At 44.9% G+C, this 25,631-nt stretch overlaps 1 protein-coding gene across 1 annotated transcript in view; it reads right to left on the minus strand.

Moving 5' to 3' along the window:
- Positions 1–6,959: 6,959 nt before the first annotated feature.
- LOC126260299 (glucose dehydrogenase [FAD, quinone]-like) overlaps positions 6,960–25,631 on the minus strand; it is a 75,903-nt gene continuing 57,231 nt past the window's right edge. The window contains exons 4-5 of the mRNA XM_049957622.1: positions 25,375–25,590; positions 6,960–9,067 (exon numbers count right to left, since the gene is read on the minus strand). Of these exons, the coding sequence (XP_049813579.1) occupies positions 7,502–9,067; positions 25,375–25,590 (1,782 nt within the window). The 3' untranslated portion in view covers positions 6,960–7,501. The remainder of the gene's footprint in view (positions 9,068–25,374; positions 25,591–25,631) is intronic.

Here is a 25,631-nt window from a genome sequence, read left to right on the forward strand (position 1 = left end):
GGTTTCAAAGAGTCGCGTCGGGGCACTGTTTTTCCACTTAAAGCCACCCAGCCAATCCCGTAGGTCTTTTGCAGGTGCCTGCCAATCACGGTTTAGTTAAGTCCCCTCTACTGCTCCTAAGGCGGGGATGTTAATGCAGTTGCACTAACTAAGTACGAATTTGGTATCAACATCGTTCAACTGAAAGCTAAACGTAACTGCTTTGCCAAATAAGGCTTGCAACATTATTGTTATACGTCGTTTAGCCCCGCCCCTCGGGCTCCCCGGAGTAGGGACTGCTATGTCAACAGTTTTTGTCACTTTCGCTCTCTTTCTGACCCTTGTGAGTCTACTCACGTTGCTGTTCTCAGGGCTGGTATCAAGCTGGCTTTATACACTAGTACGTGCCAGTTGGTTACAAAGTTCTACGGTGACAACCTACTACAGCGTCTAGACGACATATGAAGTTACATGTTAATTCCTTGAAGAGTAACTAACGCCCTGGGACCGCGTCTGGGGGCGTCTGCATTTTCGCAAGGCAGTACATGAAATTACAACATAAAAATAATAACAGATAAAATAAAATGTTTATGAACCCAAAAAAAGTCAAGCCATAAGTTTAAGTAAACGCAATCAACACTATAACATAAGAATCCGGTTAATTTTTCAAGGAACTCCTCAACAGAATAGGATTGACCCATGAGGAAACTTTTCAGTTTCGATTTGAAACAGCGTGGATTACTGCTAAGATTTTTGAATTCTTGTGGTAGCTTATTGAAGTTTGATGCAGCAGTATACTGCACACCTTTCTGTACAAGGGTTAAGGAAGTGCGATCCAAATGCAGATTGGATTTCTGCCGATTTTTAACTGAGTGAAAACTGCTAACTCTTGGGAATAAGCTGATGTCATTAACAAGGAGCGACAGTAAAGAAAGTATGTATTAAGAGGCCAATGTCAAAATACCCAGACTAGTGAACAGGGATCGACAAGAGGTTCGCGGACTTACACCACTTATTGCCCGAACTGCCAGTTTCTGAGCCACAAATATCCTTTTAGAATGGCAAGAGTTACCCCAAAATATAATACCATACGATATAAGCGAATGGAAATAAGCAAAGTACTCTAATTTTCGTGCCGTACGATCAGTAGTGATTAATAATGAACATAATAACGTCAACAGTTATTAAAAAGCAGGGTCGCATCTAAAGTGCACCTACGCTAGATGAAAGCGCAACTTTCTTTGACTACGTCACTAGAGACGTGGCAAATGAATTATTCACAATCGCTGCACTGTCCAGTGACATTAAAGTGACCACCCGTCACCAGCATGAATACTATTTTTTGCAGCCCAGACCATTGCGAGAGGTGCAGGAAGAGAGTCAGTGACGGTGCGGGAAGATACTGGAAGGGATGTGAAGCCATGCCTTACCGACTCCACCGCCGTGGCCAGCTGCCCGAGGTTTCTCAGCTGAGGATCCGTAGCGCGAACAGCGATCGAGGTGGTCCCACAGATTCTCGAGTAGGTTTGACTCCGTTGAGTTTGGTGGCCAGGGGAGTACGGTAAAGTCATAATGGTGCTCTTCCAACCACGTATGTACATTGCGAGCTGTGTAACACCTTGCTGTATCCTGCTGGTAGATTCCATCATGGACTATGCGGCTGGTCCCGGCGGAGGTTCGAGTCCTCCCTCGGGCATGGGTGTGTGTGTTTGTCCTTAGGATAATTTAGGTTAAGTAGTGTGTAAGCTTAGGGATTGATGACCTTAGCAGTTAAGTCCCATAAGATTTCACACACATTTGAACATTTGAATTTGATTCCATCATGCTGGGGGAAAAAAAACTGCATATAGGGGTGGACGTAATCCCCAAGAATAGATTCATACTTATGTTGGTCCATTGTGTCTTCCAGAATAACGAAATCACCCAGAGAATGCCACGAAAACGTTCTCCAGATCATAGCGCTCCGTCTTGGTTGCTGGGTGTTTGCTTAAAGTCGTTTCACGCTGCACACGTTAACGGCCATCCCTGGAATGGAACATAAAACTTATCTACATAGAGCAGGGCTATATGTGGAGTCAGCATATCCAAATGCACGGAAGCAGGAGTTTTGTCAACATGCATCGTCTCCCTAGTCACGTGACTTCGGTACGGCATAAACACACTGCATCACATCGTTAGTACAGACACATTCCGTTCTGTGGATTCTGCATCCACGGTCATTTTCCATCGATATCAGCAACGAACTTGGTTTGAAACTTTGAACAGCAAAATTCAAAGGTATTATGCTTGGATATTTCTTTTGTAGGTGTTCCGGCGTAACGACAAGCCCTGGCACGACGATGAAGAATGGAAGAGCAGGGAGGGCTGTGGGATGACGTCAGCCAATAGTACGCTGAAGAATCCCTCTCAAGGACGAAACCAAGACAGGGGCGGCCTCTAAGCCAAGAGAACATAAGTGCTGCGCCGCCGAGCCGCGAGGGAGTGGAAAACGAGCCGTCATAACAAACGCTACAGCAGTGACTTATGATCTGTATTGTTCTCAGAATGAGTTTTTTCACTCTGCAGCGGAGTGTGCGCTGATATGAAACTTCCAGCCACATTAAAACTGTGTGCCGGACCGAAACTCGAACTCGGGACCTTTGCCTTTCGCGGGCAAGTGCCCTACCATCTGAGCCACCCAAACACGACTCCCGCCCCGTCCTCACAGCTCTACTTCTGCCAGTACCTCGTCTCCTACTTTCCAAACTATACGGAAGCTCTTCTGCGAACCTTGCAGAACTAGCACTCCTGAAAGAAAGGATATTGCGGAGACATGGCTTAGTCACTGCCTGGGGGATGTTTCCAGAATGAGATTTTCACTCTGCAGCGGAGTGTGCGCTGATATGAGACTTCCTGGAAACATCCCCCAGGCTGTGGCTGAGCCATGTCTCCGCAATATCCTTTCTTTCAGGAGTGCTAGTTCTGCAAGGTTCGCAGGAGAGCTTCTGTAAAGTTTGGAAAATAGGAGACAAGGAACTGGCAGAAGTAAAGCTGTGAGGACGGGGCGTGGGTCGTGCTTGGGTAGCTCAGATGGTAGAGCACCTGCCCACGGAAGGCAAAGGTCCCGAGTTAGAGTCTCGGTCCGGCACACAGTTTTAATCTGCCAGGAAGTTTCAAGTTTCAACTGTATTGTTTTGCTTGCAAAGAAATTGTATACACCAAAGGACATTGATTACGTGCTTGTCGCCATTTGCTTGCGACACAACTTTGAGAATATGCAAAATTAAGTGTTGTCAATTTAACTTACTGCAATAAATTCATTAATACGATTTGCTTGAATTGTTGTCTAGCGATCCGGGAAAACAGCTTCCTAGGCAACCTGTCTTAGACCAGTGGGCAGACCACAATAGTAGGAATGTTGAATAAATGATAGTTTATAAGAATCCCATTTCATCTGAAAATATGTGTAGAGTCTTTAATTTGTTGTTATTCACACCTACAGAGATAAAACACGCACTACATACCTGAAATGCATTCTCGTTGAGATAAATGAGTAATAGCCTTGCATACAATGTTACACGCCTTCTAGAATTAGTATACTGCCGCACATCAATACTTATTTGAAATTAAACAAATTCTTTCATACACATCACGTTTGACGCTAGCCGCAGAATTAGTGCCTAAAATGTGTGGTGTAGAAGAAAATAGAGAAATAAACAGACAGGTGGACACAATAAGTGAAAAGAATTAAAAATGCTAGATTACTCGAGAAAATCTTGAACTAGAAGCTAAAAGGTAAGGAAGACGTAGGTCGATCAAGGAAACGACACACCTAAACTTCTTGAACATGAAAGGCAAACGTTGCCTATGTATTCAAGACGACGACAACCAAATGTCTGTCACAAGTATCACTTAAATATTGTGCTTATCATTTATAATTATGAAATCGTCCTAGCAATAAGCGACGGAAGAATGAGTTACTATGAACCTTCCTGCTTACCAATGAAACTGCTTCATATATCAGTTTATGGGTGATTTTTAATTACGAATACCACATTGAAAAAAAAAGAGATACTCGGTTTTCACGTATATTTTTTTATTCAAGAGGAATCGGTGAATAATTTTAGGCTGGTTCATGCAGGTGGTCAACGTAATGGCATGAGTGACAAGAGAAGTATTTTGTTTTTGTTGAGCATTGTGTTCAAAGGCTGTGAGTAAGATACGGATCATTAGCGTGCAATCGCATTTTACGTTATAATCACCATCACATCTTAAATTTGAAATGAATTACTAGAACAAACACGCAGATGTTGTACACATCTCTTTATTATATTTGAGTCTCTTTACATAGCAACTTGTATATTAAGTTTGGTGTCAATAAATTGTTTTTTCTGATGAAGTGGCCAGCTTGCAAAAGACGGAAGTTGATAGGATGTGGCGTTCTTACCGTACATACCCATGGACAAGTATACAGTTGTAACAGTAAGCAATATTGCTGGAGAACACAAGCCTGTATCTGGATCGGAGCAACAAAGTGACAGTTGAGCTTGGAAAAGGAGTATGTTGTCGGTTTGTCATTACGCGCAAACGCAGTACGGCTGTGGTAACTGCGGCTGTAGAGTTCTGTACTGAGAACATTCATACATTCGCGATTAACGAGCAGTATGAATTTCACATTGCATGATCCTAATAATCTGGTCACTGTCCAAGGCAACTGTTGGACTGTTAGCTTCTGATATTCCATAAAAGGAACATACCGTCCAGAGAAACGAAGTATACAGGGTGATTCCTGATGATGTTACAAACTTTCAGGACTGATGGAGAAGGGTAGATGTTTCAATGTAAGGCAAGGGACCCTGGTCCGGAAACGACCGGGTCGAAAGTTATAAGCGAAAATCGTTCTGATACGTCTGGCAGTGGAACACATGTACTAATGTTGTTGTCGCTAAAAATGCAGGATAGGCAACTTTCAGAGGTGGTAGTATCGAGCAAAAGAAGCAGAAAAGTGGTCCCTGAAATGCATACCTTAAGAGCTAGCACTTTTTCGTCTTTGACACTGTGAGACTCACCTCTTTTACTGCAAGCTCTATGATTTCCACATTTTTGGAGAATATGTATGGACCCAGATAAGAGAAAAGTCCAGTAAATATGGGCTCTAAAATGCAAAACCTTAAGAGCTATAAGCACTTTTTTCTCTAGAAGAGATGTGTTTGGCAGTAGCGACGATGAACAAGTCATTAAGAGCTATGAGGACTCTTTCGCTAGAAGAGATGTGTTTAGCAGCAGCGACGATAAATATGTCGTTAAGAGCGATGAGGACTTTTTCGCTGGAAGAGATGTGTTTGACAGTAGCGACGATGAACAAGTGCCTTAAGAGTGTAATGGGTCACCCTCTTCTAACATTACCCTTTTTATTTAGAGATAACCCATACTATGTATACTATCGATTCTTGTATAGGTGAGCATTATATCAGCTGTTTAACTGAATGAACTTCATATTTTGTATACAATGTGTTATGTTTCGAGTTAAAATATGTAAAAAGAAATTAATTCGTTAGTACTATGTACGTATAGTTAAAATTACTCTTCTTTTAAAAATATTTGAAATTACGAAATTTCAGGTATACTTAAAATTCATATTATTAATTGCAACATCTGACAATAATTATTAAATGTATTCCTGGACTCATTTATAAAATAATGATATAACTTGGTGAAGATTCTTCTTTGGTCAAGAAATTTTGTAAACTCTTTTGCTTTGTAAACTCTTTGGAATATTGTGAGTACCGCAGAATGTTAGTTGTAGTGGGCATGGCTCTGATGGAAACGCACGTATTTTGCTAATCTTGTCAACAACAATGTGAATTAGTGTTCTGAAATGGAGATTGTTAAATCGGAATGATTTTGAAGAATGGGATAAAATAAAAAGATATCCATAGCAACAAGCAAATCTTCATCAGTTATTCAGTTCGACAAGAACCCGCAACATTATAAAAATTACAGCCTTAAGAATGTACCCTAGACGCCAGACTTGGAGTCAACAACAACGAGATAATGAAGATAAGTGAAAAGTTTTTCTTTTGTATGTTTTACGCCTCTCGAAGCTTTTGAAAATAATGAACAGACTAAGAGGAATTTAATGGTGATGTGTGGGAGGGTAAGATTACATGAGCGTAGAGCACTTTTTCACTAGAAGAGATGTGTTTGACAGTAGCGACGATGAGCAAGGGCCTTAAGGGGGATAGGACGTCAAACGGGCCGACTTGGAGCAGGAGAGGCACCACAGGACATTTTATTTTCTACTCTCTATACTTTTACAAATACATTCATAAAACTTTGTCAGCATGACTAGGAAGGATTCAGGATTCACACTCATAGCAGAGGAAGTGCAAAAACATAACAAAATAATTTTTTTTTTAGATATGAAATTTCATCATTTTTTCACTTACTGTTGGCTGCATTTGTTGCTATAGGTACATTTTTCTTCACAAATAAGAGAGATTCTTTGATGAATTTTGCACAGCATACAAACCGTACTTACAGGTGTATGAAACTCTAGAATTTTCCAAATCCATTAAAAACTGTGGTAAATTTGAGATAATTAGCTACAAAATTTGATTTTTTTCTAAACATAAAGTTTAAAACGTAACAGCTCATTCATTTTTTCATAAGACACCTGTAAGTATAGTTTGTATGCTGTGCAAAATTCATCGAACAGTCTCTCTTACTTATGAAGAAAAGTGTACCTATAGCAACAAATGCAGCCAATAGTAAGTGAAAAAATGATGAAATTTCACATGTAAATTTCAACTTCGGTTGCTACGAGTGTGAATCCTGAATCCTTCCTGGTCATGCTGACAAAGTTTTATGAATTTACTTGTAAAAGTATAGACAGTGGAAATTAAAATGTCCTCTGGTGCCTCTCCTGCTCCAAGCCAGCCCGTTTGACATACTACCCCCCTTAAGAGAGCAATGGGCACTTTTTCAGTAAGTGTATCACAGTAGCGATGATGAGCAAGTGCTCATCGCTCTTAAGGCATCGGTATGCACTTTGGAGCCCATGTTTACTGGACATTTTATTCTAGTTTTCGTGCATACTATGAACTCTGGAAGTTGCCACCCCTACAATCTTAGCAACAACGGCACCAGTAAATGTTTTCTGCTGCCAGAGGTATCAGAACGATTTTCACTACAGCTTTCGACTCGATAGTTTTTCGCATCAGGATCCCTTAGCTCAGATTGATATATTTATTCTTATCCATCATCCGTGAAATTTTGTAACATCACTGAATCACCCTGCCGGGTAACAATGCACAACAATTACGTAACACACCGAAAACGATGTCCACAGCTGACTGGCAACTGGTCGATGAGGTTACAGAGCGCAGGACAGCAGGTGTGACCAATCTTGAGCTCTGACTGGCTGTTGCTATGGCAGCTGTCCTGTGAACAGCTAGCTGTTAGTCACTTTGTTATCCCGATGCCGACGTCGTGCGTCGGTAGAGCCTTTTACGGCTGCTCTTCCCCAGTCGAGTCGGTACCCTCACTGCTCTCCGCGCTGGCGCCAGTCCTCGGCCACCATGTGGGCGCACTTCTCGCCGATCATGATGGACGGCACGTTGGTGTTGCAGCGCACGATCAGAGGCATGACGGAGGCGTCGGCGACGCGCAGGCCGCGCACGCCATGCAGCCTGAGGCGCGCGTCGACGACGGCGCCAGCGTCGCTGGAGGGTCCCATCTTGGCGGTGCCCACCGGGTGGTAGACGGTGGCGCCCAGGTGGGGCGCGGCGCAGCTCCAGTAGTCGCGGCCTCCCCGGGCCCGGCGCCCGCACTCTCTCAAGGGGAGGTCCCTGACGCCGTAGCCAGCCGCCCGCATCGCCTCCGTGGAACCCAAACGGTGGCTCAGCTCCACGCCGTCCAGTAGCGTCTCGAGGTCTCGCGGGTCGGCGAGGTAGCCGGTCTCGATCAGCGGCGGGTCCAGCGGTTCGGCACTCCTCAGCCTGATACGACCCCGGCTCCGCGGCGCCAGCAGCGTCGTCATCACCATCACCGCGTCCTCGCTCGCCGTCAGATTTTTCAGAGCGAGTGTCGCCTCTTCCTTGTAGTTGAAGATGTCTGCTAGTAAGCTGGCTGTAGAACTGTCCACAGAGACAAAAATCAGCTGTATATCTGGGTAGCCGGCCGGGTCTACCTCGGGAAAACCTGGAATGCCGTGCAGTGCGCGCCGCGTCTGGATAAATCCCGTGTAAGAAGTAAGGCCTGTCGTCGACAGGATACCTGTCCTGTTCATCAGGTATTCGAACACGGACTCTTCTAACGTTTTTCTCGCCGAAGGCTTCCTCGTGTAGTAGAGCCCGGCATACGATAAGTGGTCCTGCAGGTTGTACCCTACTCTGAGGTCCCTTATCACTGTTATACCGACTTCTTCCAAATGGGACTTTGGTCCGATACCAGAATGCATTAGTATGTGAGGTGTGTTGATAGCTCCTGCTGACACAATTACTTCCTTCGTAGCTCTAGCTTCCTGTACCTTTCCGTCTTTAACAAACTGCACCCCGTACGCACTTTGCGTGTCAGGCCGAATCAGTATCTTCGTTACGTAAGCGGACTTTAGGACGTGCAGGTTTACCCTCTCTTTGGCAGGTGCGAGGTATCCGAGAGCGGCATTCCATCTCGTTCCGTTCTTTATAGAGCAGTGTATTTGTCCGAAACCCACCATCGGCTCGGCGCTGTAGTCTTCGATAATTCTGAAGCCCAGCTCTGTGGCGGCAGCGTCCAAAGCGTCATAAGCGGGATCCAGACGCGCCGGTTTGGACACGCGGATGGCCCCATCGCGCCCGTGTACGGCTGCCACGTGTGGTCTCCTCTCCAGCTCCTCCTTGTCGAAGGCCTCCAACTTCTTGAAGAAGGGCAGCACCTCCTCGTAGGACCAGCCGTCGTTGCCGAGCGACGCCCAGCCGTCGTAGTCCTGCGGGCTGCCCCTGACGTACATCATGGCGTTGAGCACGCTGGAACCACCCAGCGTCTTGCCCCGTGGCCATGTGCACCTTCCATCTCTGTGTGCCAAGCAACTGCGCCCATCTGGTTCTGTCAGGTATGACCAATCCGCCTGCAACGAAATACACTTTTTTGAAAAGAACTGTCACTACACAACTCCAGTCCAAAACACATTACTGTATTATGATAGAAGTTTTGGCGAAAGAAGGAAATTTTAGCAGGGAAACAGGAGAAACGTGTACGTTTTACTCAAAATTCCCCACTTGTGACTCTCCTCTGAAAGTAAAAATGGTTAACAAACCAGGCGAAAATAAATCGCATTTTCAGCGGAATTTCTTTTAGATATTATCCAAAGAAAAGGTTAAAGATCATTTTGAATGTTCACCATGGAAGTGTGGGCGTGGAGGGGCCCCACTTAATGTGTAAGCATAGGCTTCAGTTTAGGATGGCACTTCCCCACTGTAATGGTACTTGAATTAAGTAACCATTACGGCACCTCAACTCAACCTGTCGATACCAGCGATATTCTACTGTGTTTCTGTTAACTACTTAACATATTTCTGAGACAACATTCAGATTTGATTTCATTTGTGATATATCGATATGTTTATATTGCAATGATATTATTCTTATGTGTATTCTTTCTTTTGTCACTATGATCTTTGACGTACTTGTAACTCTGTACTCTGATTTTTGGGCGCGTAAGCGATTATTAGTTTGTTAGAGAGTCGGACCTTGAGAAAGTCAAGTCTTGGACGTCAGGTTAGAAAGACGCATATTGTAGTCAGCTTATAAAATGTGAACTTTAACAGTTAGGAAGATGTTTTCAAGTATGTTTTGTATTGTGAAGTGATGTTTTGTGTGTTACGTGCTATCGCAACAAAAACAATAAAAAATAAGTGTAACTTAAATTCGGAGTGCTGATTATTTTATTTACATCACCATTGTGCTAACTTTGAAAGGTTTAATCTTCAAGAATAGTTTGTGAAGCGCATCTACAAAATTTTTGAATATAGCAGAATAAAACCTAGGCCTCTCTGCATCCGAGCTTGAAATCATCACCACCTAGATTTTCGACGATTGAGTCATGATTTTACAACGAGACCAGCGTGGGGAACACGAAAAGATGAGTGCCTAGTTTATTTATTATTACATGAAATGACTTTATTAACTGTGCTCTAATGACACCTGCCACATAATAACTTTGTTGTTGCCCTAAAATGCAGTATTTAGCAGCGTGAGCAACACCACAATCATTAAATTTTGACCTTTGTTGTGGTAGGGTTGTTAGACCACTCAGCATTTCCCTACAGCGTTCTGAGCGACCCCCCACCACTGCCGGTCTCCCAACGCTTTCCCAGCCGACTACGCATCTAGCGGCCACGGCATTTTGCATGCACTATACTTTTCATCAATGGCAGGCCCTTAAAATAGAACTGTCACCCTGAGTACCACTGCTACTAAACTGTCAAACAGTGTCGTACTTTCTCTCAGCGCTCTTTCGGATTTCGGCACCCTGGACGCAGCCGGAAAAGAATGAGACAAATAGAAAAATACCACAAGTCACACGTGCTACACACTCCACTGGCCATCAGACTACAGTACTCGCCAGATAGTCCAGGGCGCCCTGTTATTTTGTCAGCACAATGGCCACTGTGACGTACTTCAGTCTGCCTTGCCAGCGAGTTTCAAAATTTATTGAAGTTAATAATACAGACGCACATACTTTCTGTTTTGTCTCATTTTCTTGGGGTCGAATTATTCATAGTTTTTATTAATGTTTCATCAATTTTCTCTTACATGTCTTATTCCTTTTTCTTTTCTTTTTTGTTATTATTCGTAATGATGCAACAACCGTGTCTTGCACTACCAAATTACATTTCTTTCTTCACCACGCATCAAGTGTCAAAACATTAGTGCAGAAAATGTTGTCGGGTTCTTACATCCTCTAACGTCATTCGCATTTTTAAGCTTATTATTTACTTTGCCTGCATATGGAATTTCGACAGTTATGCAGCAACAGTTGGTTAGCCAGAGCCCAGCAGTGAAGAATAATTTTTCCCTCCTCATAGTGGTTTACGAACTTTGTTTTTGTTGTGGCATTGAACGCGCTGAGTATAATGCAGCCTAAGAAAAAAGATGACTTATCTGATTGGGAAGCAAATCAGTAGATAGGTAATTATATACATGTGCAGACAAACAATGATTACAATGTTAGAAAAATTAGATAATTTATTCAAGAGAAAGAGCTTCACAAATTTAGCAAGTCAGTAACAAAAAAAAAAGGTTCAAATGGCTCTGAGCACTATGGGACTTAACAGCTGAGGTCATCAATACCCTAGAACGTAGAACTACTTAAACCTAACTAACCTAAGGACATCACACACATCCATCCCCGAGGCAGGATTCAAACTTGCGACCGTAGCGGTCCCGCAGTTCCAGACTGAAGCGCCTAGAAACGCACGGCCACACCGGCTGGCCCGTCAGTAACACATTGGTCCACCTGTGGCCCTTATTGTGGCACCTGTTCGGCATAGCGGTGATCGACAGAGTTATTGGATGTTCTCCTGAAGGATATCGTGCCAAGTTCTGCCCATTTGGACGGCTCTGTCCACAATGCTCCAAACGTTCTCAGTTGGTGAGAGTTCTGGAGACCTGCTGGCCAAGATAGGATTTGACAAGCACAAAGATAAGCAGTAGAAATTCTCGCCGTGTGTGCATGAGTAGTATCTTGCTGAAATGTAAGCACTGGATGGATTGCCACTAAGGGCAACAAAACTAGGCGTATCGATGTACTGCTGTGCTGTGATTGGGGCTCAGTCCGAAACGGGACTCATCACTGAAGGCATGTCTATTCCAGTCAATGAGATTCCAGGAGGAAGAGGTGTCTGGAGATGCCCTGGACATTAGTGGGATACCAACCTGATTATCGCCAATCATACGGCCCAACAACCAGGAGTGACGTTCTAGGATGCCATTTAGTTTCATAGTAGGACACCTTTGTCTGTCATCCGCGCCATCCTTACAGAACAGAAGTACGCCGACGATTTTCTACACCCGATTTTGTTGCCCTTTATGACAACCCGTTTTGGGCTTACATTTCAGCAAGATAATGCCCACCCGCACACAGCGAGTGTTTCTACTGCTTGTCCTCATGGTTGTCAAACTTACCTTCGCATCAAGGTCGCCTGATATCCCTTCAGTTGAGAACTTTCGGAGCATTACACTGAAGTGACAAAAGTCATTGGATAGCGATATACACGTATACATATGGCGGTAATATCGCGTACACAAGGCTTAAAAGGACAGTTCATTGGCGGAGCTGTCATTTGTGATACATGCGTAAAGGTTTCCGACGTCATCATAGCCGCACGACGGGAATTAACAGATTTTGAACACGGAATAGTAGGTGGAGCCAGACGCATGGGAATTCAATATTCCACAATACACAGCGTCAAGAGTGTGCCGAGAACACCAAATTTCAGGCATTACTTCTCATCACGGACAATGAGTGCCCGATGTCCACTTGTTGGCCGCGAGCACCAGCGTTTGCATGGAATTTACAGTGGTAAAGGATAAAGCAACACTTCGTGAAATAACCGCAGAAATCAGTGTGGGGCATATGACGAACGTATCCGTTAGGACAGTGCGGCGAAATGTGGCGTTAATGGCCTATGGAAGCTGTGGTGTGCGTACTGTAAGACCTTCGGTACACACACCATCAGATTAATTGACTTGTCGCTCAGTGCGAGTGTCAGCAATATGTCTCGTAGTCTTATCATGGCGTGTTTATCTTCTGCCGTTAGGTCAGACGATAGAAATGCCACTTGCACGCTTAGAGTAGCAGATTGACGGTGACCAACTTTAAACAGAACTTGATTAATTTTCACAGAGATTTATTACATTAATAACAATCATAAACCTTACTTAACTTGATTCTGGATGCTATTTACAATTGACAATCTGAAGTTCCTTTGGTCTTGGTACGTTAATCTTATTCTCACATATCTCTGATACTTGACAAAGTGTCTATACATTTATCTTCATGGCCATGTACAGGAATATGATAATCTTATTTGGCGCACACTGAAACTTGACTATAGACTAATGCAGACTAATGCTGACTAATGCAGATTGACTAATCGGAGGTCTGTACACTCGTTATAATACCTCGCGCGTTCAGGTCTCACAGCGCGAGTGTGATCCGCGAGGAGAAAAGGTTCTACGTTAGCAGCAATCTCATTGGCTGCGTTACATATTAATACGCGGATCGGCGGAAGCAGAATTTGGTCTGTCTCTAAGGCAGCGCCATCTCGTAGTGCGGAGACGGACGAGTGCTGCGCCTGCGCTGTTGTGCTTAGTGGGGCGCGATCTAGTGGGAAAGTTGTGTACGCGCTGACTACGCGGAACTATGTACACAACAGAAGCAGACGACAGACGCGAGTGCCTTTGGTAACGCCACGACTTCGCCTGCAATGCCTCTCCTGGGCTTGTGTCCGTACTGGTTGGAGCCTAGAAGAATGGAAAACCGTGGCCTGGTCAAATGAGTCCCGATTTCAGCTAATGAGAGTGAATCGTCAATTAGGGTGGTTCACAAAGAACAACTCACGTACACATGGTATTCCAGAAACGTTATCGTGGAAGTAGGGCCCAGGACGTGCTGGTGAAATAACACACACTGCTAAGGTTATCTTTTTTATTTTCAAAGGGCTTTCTCAATAATAAATTTTTAAGTCTGGCATTAAAAAAAATTTCAAAAACAATTTCGAATAGCTGACAAATTTTCTTTATGAAAAGGGGATTACCAGGTTTCACGTTAACAACTTCCCAATAGTAAGATTTTAACTCTCTCTGTCTCTCTCTGTCAGTTGTTACAAGATATATGTGAATAAGCCGAAAAAAAAAAAAAAGTTTCCTTAGCTCGACGAGGGAGTGACACGAGTAAAGGGGCCCAAATCACAGTAGTCGGAATAGTTATTGGTGGTCTACAGGGCCACAGCAGATCAGCTCCAAAACTTACATTACAAGCCACCACCTCCCCAAGTTACCCAAAACCAGAAGATGTAGCAAGGGCGGTGCCTGTACACACTCTGAACCACAGAGACACACGACACCAACCCTAAATCACCCAGTCGAGGTGTGAATGTAACGACCCGACCAACAAGCAATTACCACATTCCCGCGGACAGGCAAACGAAAACTGTGGTGGGAAGACCCCAACAAAACCACTGGTGAAGAAACTCATACAGTTCACTAGAACTTGCACTTCCTTATGCTCGTCAGAGCCAACCACTGCCAGTGGCTTCAACAGCCGATAAGAAGACATACGGTCCCACCCGCTTATCTCCTGCACCACGGCTTCTAAGCTTCATAAGCCACGTACATACGGGTAAGGCAGACTTAGCCCCTGACAGCCAAGAGGTCGGGTAAAGCACGTGGCGAGCAGTTGACGACCCCCAACAGCAGGGCCCCGCTCGCGCCACCACCTCTCTCGGTCACCGCCCAGTACGTACTCCTCGATCGTCACGCGACCGTACACTTGCTCCACCTCCCGCCAGAGGGCGGTAGCGATCCAAACAGCGCGCCAAACCGAAAGCGCCACCGCAAACACTAGACGCGAAGCGAAAGCACTTCGCCTGTCGCGTTTTTCGAAGAGCCGGACACAACTACGACTCAGAGAGCTGATGGTAAGATTTGAGTGTGGTGCAGACCGCTCGAAGCCATGGATCCAAGTTATCAACAAGGCACTGGTGCAAGTGGGTGGTGGCTCCAGAATAGTGTGGGCTCTGTTTACACGGAATGGAGTGGGTCCTTTGACTACTTGGAGATCATTTGCAGCCATTCATGAACTTCATGTAAAAACAACGATGGATTTTCTTTTTTTGATAACAAGGCGCCATGTCACCAGGTCACATTCGTTCGCAACTGGTTTGAAGAAGATTCTGGACAATTTGAGCGAATGGTTTGGCCTCACAGGTCGCCCAGCTTGAATGAACCGCATCGAACACTTATGGGGCATCATCGAGAGGTCACTTCGTGCACAAAATCCTGCACTGGCAACACTTTCGCAGTTATGGATGGCCGTAGAGGTAATATGGCTCAGAGTTTCTGCAGAGACGTCCAACCACTTGTTGAGTCCACCCCAAGTCGAGTTGCTGCACCACTGCAGCGGTCGGCCGGTGAGGCCGAGCGGTTCTAGGCGCTTCAGTCCGGAACCGCGCTGCTGCTACGGTCGCAGGTTCGAACCCTGCCTCGGGTATGGATGTGTGTGTGATGTCCTTAGGTTTAAATAGTTCTAAGTTCTAGGGGACTGATGACCTCAGATGTTAAGTTCCGTAGTGCTCAGAGCCATTTGAACCATTTTTTTAACCACTCCGGCAAAATATTAGTAAATATACCATGACTTGTCACCTAAGTGTGTCGGCAGGGCCCTCAAACTATCTTGAGATTTTGACGATTTAACGCGGCTGTTGGACAGAATTCGCTACGATATCCTTGAGGAGGACGCTCAACAACTCTATCAATCAATGCCAAGCCAAATAACTGCTTGCATAAGGGCCAGAGGTGGACCACGTCGTCATTGACTTGCTCTTTCTCTTTAATAAATCATCCAATTTTTCTGAACTTGTAATCATTTGTGTGTCCATACATGTACATCACATGAAGGGCTTATTTCAATTCATTTGTGTGTCTATACATGTACATCACATGAAGGGCTTATTTCGATAGTGTTACAAGTCCATATTTGTTCATTTTGAGATACAGAGTCCTAAAGTTAAATGAGCGCTGATAAATCTGCAGTTGAGATACTAGAAACATTCAAGCATATGGCTTCTTGCTAGAGATGAACCTTTCTTTCTGTTTGTTTGGATCATTAATTTCAGAAGCATTATAGGCAGAAAAGTGGAGGTAATGGACTTGTACCACTATTGAAATAAGCCCTTCACAAGGATTTTGGTCCCTTCCGATAATTCCTTTGCGGTGCATCTTGTTTTCCTTTTTTCTTAGAGTGTATCTAAATCATCACCAGTTGGTCGGCAGCATTCTTGAGGTGCAGACGTGTTACGTCGTGTGTTTCGATACAATCTGGATGAAGATGCACCTACCCGGAGATAATGGTTCAAATGGCTCTGAGCACTATGGGACTCAACTGCTGAGGGTATTAGTCCCCTAGAACTTAGAACTAGTTAAACCTAACTAACCTAAGGACATCACAAACATCCATGCCCGAGGCAGGATTCGAACCTGCGACCGTAGCGGTCTTGCGGTTCCAGACTGCAGCGCCTTTAACCGCACGGCCACTTCGACCGGCCCCGGAGATAATCTGAAGTTCAATTATTCATGCTATGGTTGAAGAACTTGATTATGTGTTTTGGTATATGGCTATTTCAAATGGTTCAAATGGCTCTGAGCACTATGGGACTTAACTTCTCAGGTCATCAGTCCCCTAGAACTTAGAACTGCTTAAGCCTAACTAACCTAAGGACATCACACACATCCGTGCCTGAGGCAGGATTCGAACCTGCAACCGTAGTGGTCGCGCTTCCAGACTGAAGCGCCTAGAACTGCTCGGCCACACTGGTCGGCTATGGGTCTTTTCAAAATCAAAGTTTGGTTAGAACTGGGTTTAGGAGAAGAAACAATTCCAAAAATGAATTATATATTTCGTAATCCATCACTAATTACTGTCAATTAAATCCTCTGTTGACCATGTCGTAATATGGTAGTGGAGGAACACATGAGGAGCTGGTTGGAGAAGTAGATGTGGAGAGAGATGACGCAGTACTGTTATTAAAATTTCCGTGGCCATGTTACACCATCATTACATCGTTTTTGCTTCTGTTCGATTAACAGCTGATGCGTAAACAGCAAGTTTTCGCCTAGAAATACACTCCTGGAAATTGAAATAAGAACACCGTGAATTCATTGTCCCAGGAAGGGGAAACTTTATTGACACATTCCTGGGGTCAGATACATCACATGATCACACTGACAGAACCACAGGCACATAGACACAGGCAACAGAGCATGCACAATGTCGGCACTAGTACAGTGTATATCCACCTTTCGCAGCAATGCAGGCTGCTATTCTCCCATGGAGACGATCGTAGAGATGCTGGATGTAGTCCTGTGGAACGGCTTGCCATGCCATTTCCACCTGGCGCCTCAGTTGGACCAGCGTTCGTGCTGGATGTGCAGACCGCGTGAGACGACGCTTCATCCAGTCCCAAACATGCTCAATGGGGGACAGATCCGGAGATCTTGCTGGCCAGGGTAGTTGACTTACACCTTCTAGAACACGTTGGGTGGCACGGGATACATGCGGACGTGCATTGTCCTGTTGGAACAGCAAGTTCCCTTGCCGGTCTAGGAATGGTAGAACGATGGGTTCGATGACGGTTTGGATGTACCGTGCACTATTCAGTGTCCCCTCGACGATCACCAGTGGTGTACGGCCAGTGTAGGAGATCGCTCCCCACACCATGATGCCGGGTGTTGGCCCTGTGTGCCTCGGTCGTATGCAGTCCTGATTGTGGCGCTCACCTGCACGGCGCCAAACACGCATACGACCATCATTGGCACCAAGGCAGAAGCGACTCTCATCGCTGAAGACGACACGTCTCCATTCGTCCCTCCATTCACGCCTGTCGCGACACCACTGGAGGCGGGCTGCACGATGTTGGGGCGTGAGCGGAAGACGGCCTAACGGTGTGCGGGACCGTAGCCCAGCTTCATGGAGACGGTTGCGAATGGTCCTCGCCGATACCCCAGGAGCAACAGTGTCCCTAATTTGCTGGGAAGTGGCGGTGCGGTCCCCTACGGCACTGCGTAGGATCCTACGGTCTTGGCGTGCATCCGTGCGTCGCTGCGGTCCGGTCCCAGGTCGACGGGCACGTGCACCTTCCGCCGACCACTGGCGACAACATCGATGTACTGTGGAGACCTCACGCTCCACGTGTTGAGCAATTCGGCGGTACGTCCACCCGGCCTCCCGCATGCCCACTATACGCCCTCGCTCAAAGTCCGTCAACTGCACATACGGTTCACGTCCACGCTGTCGCGGCATGCTACCAGTGTTAAAGACTGCGATGGAGCTCCGTATGCCACGGCAAACTGGCTGACACTGACGGCGGCGGTGCACAAATGCTGCGCAGCTAGCGCCATTCGACGGCCAACACCGCGGTTCCTGGTGTGTCCGCTGTGCCGTGCGTGTGATCATTGCATGTACAGCCCTCTCGCAGTGTCCGGAGCAAGTATGGTGGGTCTGACACACCGGTGTCAATGTGTTCTTTTTTCCATTTCCAGGAGTGTAAATCAATAGAAAATTAATATTCCTGAATATCTCTCCTCTTTGGTTGCGGATGAACCTGATGTAAAGACGGAATCTTGAAAGGTTGCCAGAAAAGAAGAAAAATCATCAAAGTATGAATATTAGCTGTAACCCTTGTAACTACGATAAAGGCGCACAGTACATGTCTACATCTACATCCATACTCCGCAAGCCACATGACAGTGTGTGACGGAGGGTACCTTGAATACCTCTATCGGTTCTCCCTTCTATTCCAGTCTCGTGTTGTTCGTGGAAAGAAAGACTGTCAGTATGCTTCTGTGTGTGCTCTAATCTCTCTGATTTTATCATCATGGTCTCTTCGCGAGCTATACGTAGGAGGGAGCAATATACTGTTTGACTCCTCAGTGAAGGTATGTTCTCGAAACTTCAACAAAAGCCCGTACCGAGCTACTGAGCGTCTCTCTTGTAGAGTCTTCCGCTGGAGTTTATCTATGATCTCCGTAACGCTTTCGCGATTACTAAATGATCCTGTAATGAAGCGCGCTTCTCTCCGTTGGATCTTCTCTATCTCTTCTATCAACCCTATCTGGAACGGATCCCACACTGCTGAGCAGTATTCAAGCAGTGGGCGAACAAGTGTAATGCAACCTACTTCCTTTGTTTTCGGACTGCATTTCCTTAGGATTCTTCCAATGAATCTCAGTCTGGCATCTGCTTTACCGACGAATAATTTTATATGGTCATTCCATTTTAGCCCACTTCTAATGCCTACTCCCAGATAATTTATGGAATTAACTGCTTCCAGTTGCTGACCTGCTATATTGTAGCTAAGTGATAAAGGATCTTTCTTTCTATGTATTCGCAGCACATTACACTTGTCTACATTGAGATTCAGTTGCCAATCCCTGCTCCATGTGTCAATTCGTTGCAGATCCTCCTGCATTTCAGTACAATTTTCCATTGTTACAACCTCTCGATATACTACAGCATCATCAACAAAAGTTTTGCACGTTAACTATACGACAAAATACCATATGCATTGCGTGCTATCGTTAGCCAAAAATTCGTTTTGATATCTCGAATCGTTTACGAACTGTCAGGGATGTTACCAATTTTTCACTTTCGCACTATCATTTGCACATGTAAGCAGAAGTGAGTGCACTACATATAATATTATCTCAAGATTGGAGACAAGAATAGATGACATGTGAAGATTAAAGAAAAGTTCACTATGTTAGCTGCACTTTCGCGCAGTAGCTTACTGTCGAGTATCGCAATGATTACTAATATTAACGAAACGATAGAAAGTTCCTCACGATGCTGAGGAACGAGGCAACGAGATGCGAAGGAGTTAAGTTATTTCCCGAACAGTTTCTTTAAAACCGTTCGAGAAAGACTGCAGAGCAGCCAGCGTGCGCACGCCTCCGTTCACGCAGTGTAGAGACTCGGGCGGCGATATGTTTCGCTCGTGACGGCGTAACGGACGGAGCGAACAGCTGACCACACTCTGTTCATCATAAGAACATACCTCATCTAAACATTGCACTATGTATCCTTCCGAGTTTGCTGGAACCTCATTGGATTTAGTTTCGTGTGGAGCGGAAGCCAAGCTGTCTCGAGTCCAGTCAAGTACGAGGGTGAGTCAAATGAAAACCTTAAATTTGTAATAACAAATCGAAATTTCGCTCCGTTATCCTGTAAGTTGGTAAGCGTGCTACAAACAGCGTGTAGAATGGCCTGTAGGTGGCAGCATAGTGCGGATGCACACATACCGTCGCAGTATCAGTATAAAGATGGCCGCCCCACTTGCGACTTGCACCAGAGAAGCACAGCGTTCTGTTATTCAGTTTTTGCGTAGTGAAGGTGTGAAACCTACTGAAATTCATCGACGAATGAAGGTTCAGTACGGTGATGCATGTTTGTCACAGCAGCAAGTATAGGAATGGAGTAGGAAGTTCGCAGATGGTGTGAATTCAGTGGAAGATGCTCCTCGTCCATGTCAGGCACAACGAGTTGTGACTCCACAGAACTTTGCAGCAGTTGAAGCCATAGTAGCCGGCCGTGGTCGCCGAGCGGTTCTAGGCGTTTCAGTCCGGAACCGCGCTGCTGCTACGGTCGCAGGTTCGAATCCTGCCTCGGGCATGGATGTGTGTTATGTCCTTAGGTTAGTTAGGTTAAAGTAGTTCTACGTCTGATGACCCCATAGTGCTCAGAGCCATTTTGAAGAAATAGTGAAGGAAAACCGCCGAGTGACACTGAATGACATTGCAGCATGTTTACAGATTAGTCATGGGTCAGCACACTACATTCTGCACGATGAGCTCCAGTTTCACAAAGTGTCTGCAAGATGGGTGCCACGGCAGCTGACTCCTGAAATGAGAGAACGACGTGTTGATGCTTGTGAAGCACTTATTCGGCGCTTTGAACGAGAAGGTGATGGCTTCCTTGCAAGAATTGTTACTGGGGACGAAACCTGGGTTCACTTCCACCAACCGGAAACGAAGAGAGCGAGCAGGGAATGGCGCCATTCCTCATCACCAAAACCAAAGAAGTCTCGAACAGAACCATCAGCAGGGAAGGTTATGCTGACTCTCTTTTGGGACGAAAAAGGTATCTTTGTAGAGAATTACATGCCTAGAGGGACCACTGTCACCAGTGCATCATACACAGATCTCCTAAAAAATCATCGGAAGCCTGCAATCAAATCAAAACGACTTGGATTGCTGTCAGCAGGTGTTCTTTTGCAACATGACAATGCAAGGCCCCACACTGTCCGTACAACAGTTGGAACAATCACAGACCTGCATTTTGTGTGTCTTCCTCATCCACCATACTCACCAGACCTTGCCCCAAGATATTTCCATATGTTTGGACCACTCAAAGACGGAATGGGAGGAAAGAAGTTCCGTTCTGATGAAGAGGTACGCCACGCGGTGCATGAGTGGTTGCGGCGACAACTAAAAGAATTTTTTTCTAAAGGAATTTATGCATGTTGTAAGCGCTGGAGGACTTGCATTGAGCGTGGGGGAGATTATGTCGAGAAGTGATACAGCTTTGTGCCACTTCTGCACAAAAAATAATATTTTAAAAAATATTGAACATTTTCATTTGACTCATCCTCGTACGCTAACGAGGATACGTGCGTTACACGTACATCGATTCAGCGATGATACGAGCCAACAGCTTTACCGGCGTATTTAACAAGGACAGCATTGACCAGGCAAGTGATCCAACTAACCTGCAGTGATATGAACAGTCGCAGTAAAGACGTGAAAACAGATGAGCAGAGGACAAATTAGCTTTGCACGTGATTTAAGTTTTAAACGGAAGGAGATTATATATGGCAAAACTCAAACGATGCGCTTCGTAGGTGACCAGACGAAAAATATGGCATGTGCCCGACCTTAGCTAAGACGGTGTTGTAATTAAAGATAAAAGTGGTGAAAATTTCTGAATGTAACAAGGGTAATTTTTCTGCATGAGCTATGCGTGACGTAAAAGCGCAGTGCTGATTTCCCATGTCGCTGAATGTATTACAGTCAGTCGTCTGGTAAACTCTGATTTCGTTCCATATCTGACTCCGAGGAACACATTTCAGCAAAGCTACATCGATAACGAGGCGATCAGTAACAGAATCCAGAGCCACCAAAAAAGTCTGCATTTCCTCCTCCTGTTTTATGACGTACTGTTGTGCATTTTGCCATCGCTCGGAAGTGACGGGTCACAAAGCTTCATGCATTAGTTCCAGTACGTTTGACAGCTTGAACGTCTTGTTATTTCCCGCGACAAATCCCATGACTTGGCTCTAGATCAGTCCTATTGGGTTCACATAGCAGTAGTAAGGTGACAACTGTGAAAATGCAGAACATCTACGCTGCGCTCGACGCCGTGAAAATTTTTGTTTTCCGTGTTTCTACGACGCTTATTGCTCTGGTTCGCGTTATACCGCGTCTGTCATACAAAACAATGGGCGTATTCAAATAAAGAGTATCTGATTTTTCACTTTTCTCAAAAACATTGATTGTGTAATGTTTTCTTAACTTCAGCAATCTTTAACAGTCTTCTATAAAATGTCGATACTTAATAATTTCTATTTGCAATGAAAACCAAAATTTTGCGTGCAATTTGTATTTAGAAATTAGAAAACGTACACTTTTTTAAAACAATGATGGTTAAGTTTGAGTTAATTAACTTATGGTTGATGAATTTCATATTTAAAAGATCTAGGTATTCAAACCGAAAAAAAAATTGTAGGGCAGAACTAGATCCGAACTGTAGCCCCCCAGCATTCACGATTTCCGACTTACGCCGCTACCGACTGCGCCACGCACATAGAGTAACTACCGTCATCTATTTATTACATAGTATTTCTTGAAAAACGCCGGAGTTGATTTTTCTCTGTAAGTTTGTGAAAAATATTAAGAACAATTTGTTTCTTGCCATTAACTGTGTTCCGCGCGCATGTTTCCATATGAAGCAGGAAGCGGTCTCACCCATTTTCACAGTACGTACTCACAGTTAGACAATCAGAGCACAAGTAGCGTTTACGGAAACTGTGACTGTACAAGATTTTTGGAATAAAAATGACGTAACTAAAGTACGGTTAAGAAAAACGTTGATGGCTGTTAATACATCAGAATGTCTTAAAGTTTTATTTACAACGACATAGTAATAAGATTTCTAATACATAAGTTGGGCCTGGATAAACTGAAAGAGAGCTTCAGGGAGAGCATTAGGGAACGATTGACAAGAATGGGGGAAAGAAATACGGTAGAAGAAGAATGGATCGCTTTGAGAGATGAAAAAGTGAAGGTAGCAGAGGATCAAGTAGGTAAAAAGACGAGGGCTAATAGAAATCCTTGGGTAACAGAAGAGATATCGAATTTAATTGATGAAAGGAGAAAATATAAAAATGCAGTAAATGAAGCAACCAAAAATGAATACAAATGTCTCAAAAATGGGATCGACAGGAAGTGCAAAATGGCCAAGCAGGGATGGCTAGAGGACAAACGTAAGGATGTAAATGCTTATCTCACTAGGGGCAAGATAGATACTGCATAAAAGAAAATTAAAGAGACCTTTGAAGAAAAGAAAACCACTTGTATGAATATCAAGAGCTCAGATGGCAACCCAGTTCTAAGCAAAGAAGGGAAAGCAGAAAGGTGGAAGGAGTATATAGAGGGTCTATACAAGGGCGATGTACTTGCGGACAATATTATGGAAATGGAAGAGAATGTAGATGAAGAGGAAATGGGAGATATGATACTGCGTGCAGAGCTTGACAGAGCAATGAAAGACCTAAGTCGAAACAAGGCCCCGGGAGTAGACAACATTCCAGTAGAACTACTAACAGCCTTGGGAGAGCTGGGCCTAACAAAACTCTACCAACTAGTGAGGAAGATGTATGAGACAGGCGAAATACCCTCAGACTTCAGGAAGAATATAATAATTCCAATCCCAAAGAAAGCAGGTGTTGACAGATGTGAAAATTACCGAACTATCAGTTTAATAAATTACAGCTGCAAAATACTAACACGAATTCTTTACAGACGAATGGAAAAACTGGTAGAAGCCGACCTCGGGGAAGATCAGTTTTGATTCCGTAGAAATGTTGGAACACGTGAGGCAATAATGACCCTACGACTTATCTTAGAAAATAGATTAAGGAACGGCAAACTTACGTTTCTAGCATTTGTTGACTTAGAGAAAGGTTTTGACAATGTTGACTGGAATACTCTCTTTCAAATTCTGAAGGTGGCAGGGGTAAAATACAGGGAGCGAAAGAAACCGTATGGGAGTTATAAGAGTCGAGGGGCATGAAAGGGAAGCAGTGGTTTGGATGGGAGTGAGACAGGGATGTAGCCTGTCCCCGATGTTATTCAATCTGTATATTGAGCAAGCAGTAAAGGAGACAAAGGAAAAATTCGGAGTAGGAATTAAAATCCATGGAGAAGAAATAAAAACTTTGAGGTTCGCCGATGACATTGTAAAGGACCTGGAAGAGCAGCTGAACAGAATGGACAGTGTCTTGAAAAGAGGATATAAGATGAACATCAACAAAAGCAAAACGAGGATAATGGAATGCAGTTGAATTAAATCGGGTGATGCTGAGGGAATTAGATTAGGAAATGAGACGCTTAAAGTAGTACAGGAGTTTTACTATTTGGGGAGCAAACTAACAGATGATGATCGAAGTAGAGAGGATATAAAATGTACACTTGCAATGGCAAGGAAAGCGTTTCTGAAGAAGAGAAATTTGTTAACATCGAGTATAGATTTAAGTATCAGGAAATCGTTTCTGAAAGTATATGTATGGAGTGTAGCCTTCTATGGAAGTGAAACGTGGATGATAAATAGTTTGGACAAGAAGAGGATAGAAGCTTTCGAAATGTGGTGCTACAGAAGAATGCTGAAGATTAGATGGGTAGATCACATAACTAATGAGGAGGTATTGAATGGAATTGGGGAGGAGTTTGTGGCACAACTTGACTAGAAGAAGGGATAGGTTGGTAGGACATATTCTGAGGCATCAAGGGATCACCAATTTCGTACTGGAGGGCAGCGTGGAGGGTAAAAATCGCAGAGGGAGACCAAGAGATGAATACACTAAACAGGATGTAGGTTGCAATAGGTACTGGGAGATGAAGAAGCTTGCATAGGATAGAGTAGCATGGAGAGCTGCATCAAATCAGTCTCTGGACTGAAGACCATAACGATAACAAGTTGGACCTACTTCCAAAAAGCGGACCGCCACCAGTGTACGAGACTTACGGCTGCTGACCAATCATCGAGCTTGTGTTTGTTGTTGTTGTTGTTCTGGTCTTCAGTCGTGAGACTGGTTTGATGCAGCTCTCCATGCTACTCTATCCTGTGCAAGCTTCTACATCTCCCAGTACTTACTGCAACCTACATCCTTCTGAATCTGCTTAGTGTATTCATCTCTTGGTCCCCCTCTACGATTTTTACCCTCCACGCTGGCCTCCAACGCTAAATTTGTGATCCCTTGATGCCTCAGAACATGTCCTACCAACCGTTCCCCTCTTGTTATAGCGACGGCCGCCCCTTCCAGACAGCGGCCAGCGCTGAGAACAGGAAAGCGTTTGTGCGCGGGGCCGAGTTGGCCGTACCTCGGTCTTCTGCAGGGCAGGGAAGAGGAGGGGCACGTCGGCGGTGGGTGGCGGGTCTCCGCCGGCCTCCAGCAGCAGCACCGTCCAGGCGGGCTCCTCCGAGAGGCGGGCGGCCACCGCGGACCCGGCCGACCCGGCGCCCACCACCACGAAGTCGTACTCCGGCAGCGGGCGCGCCGCGTCCGGCGGGTAGGCGCCGCGGTCCGCCAGCGCGCACTGCGCGTGCGCCACAGCCGCCAGCAGCTGCGCGAACAGCG

This window comes from Schistocerca nitens, chromosome 5 (genome assembly GCF_023898315.1).
Source record: "Schistocerca nitens isolate TAMUIC-IGC-003100 chromosome 5, iqSchNite1.1, whole genome shotgun sequence".
Taxonomy (NCBI): Eukaryota; Metazoa; Arthropoda; class Insecta; order Orthoptera; family Acrididae; genus Schistocerca; species Schistocerca nitens.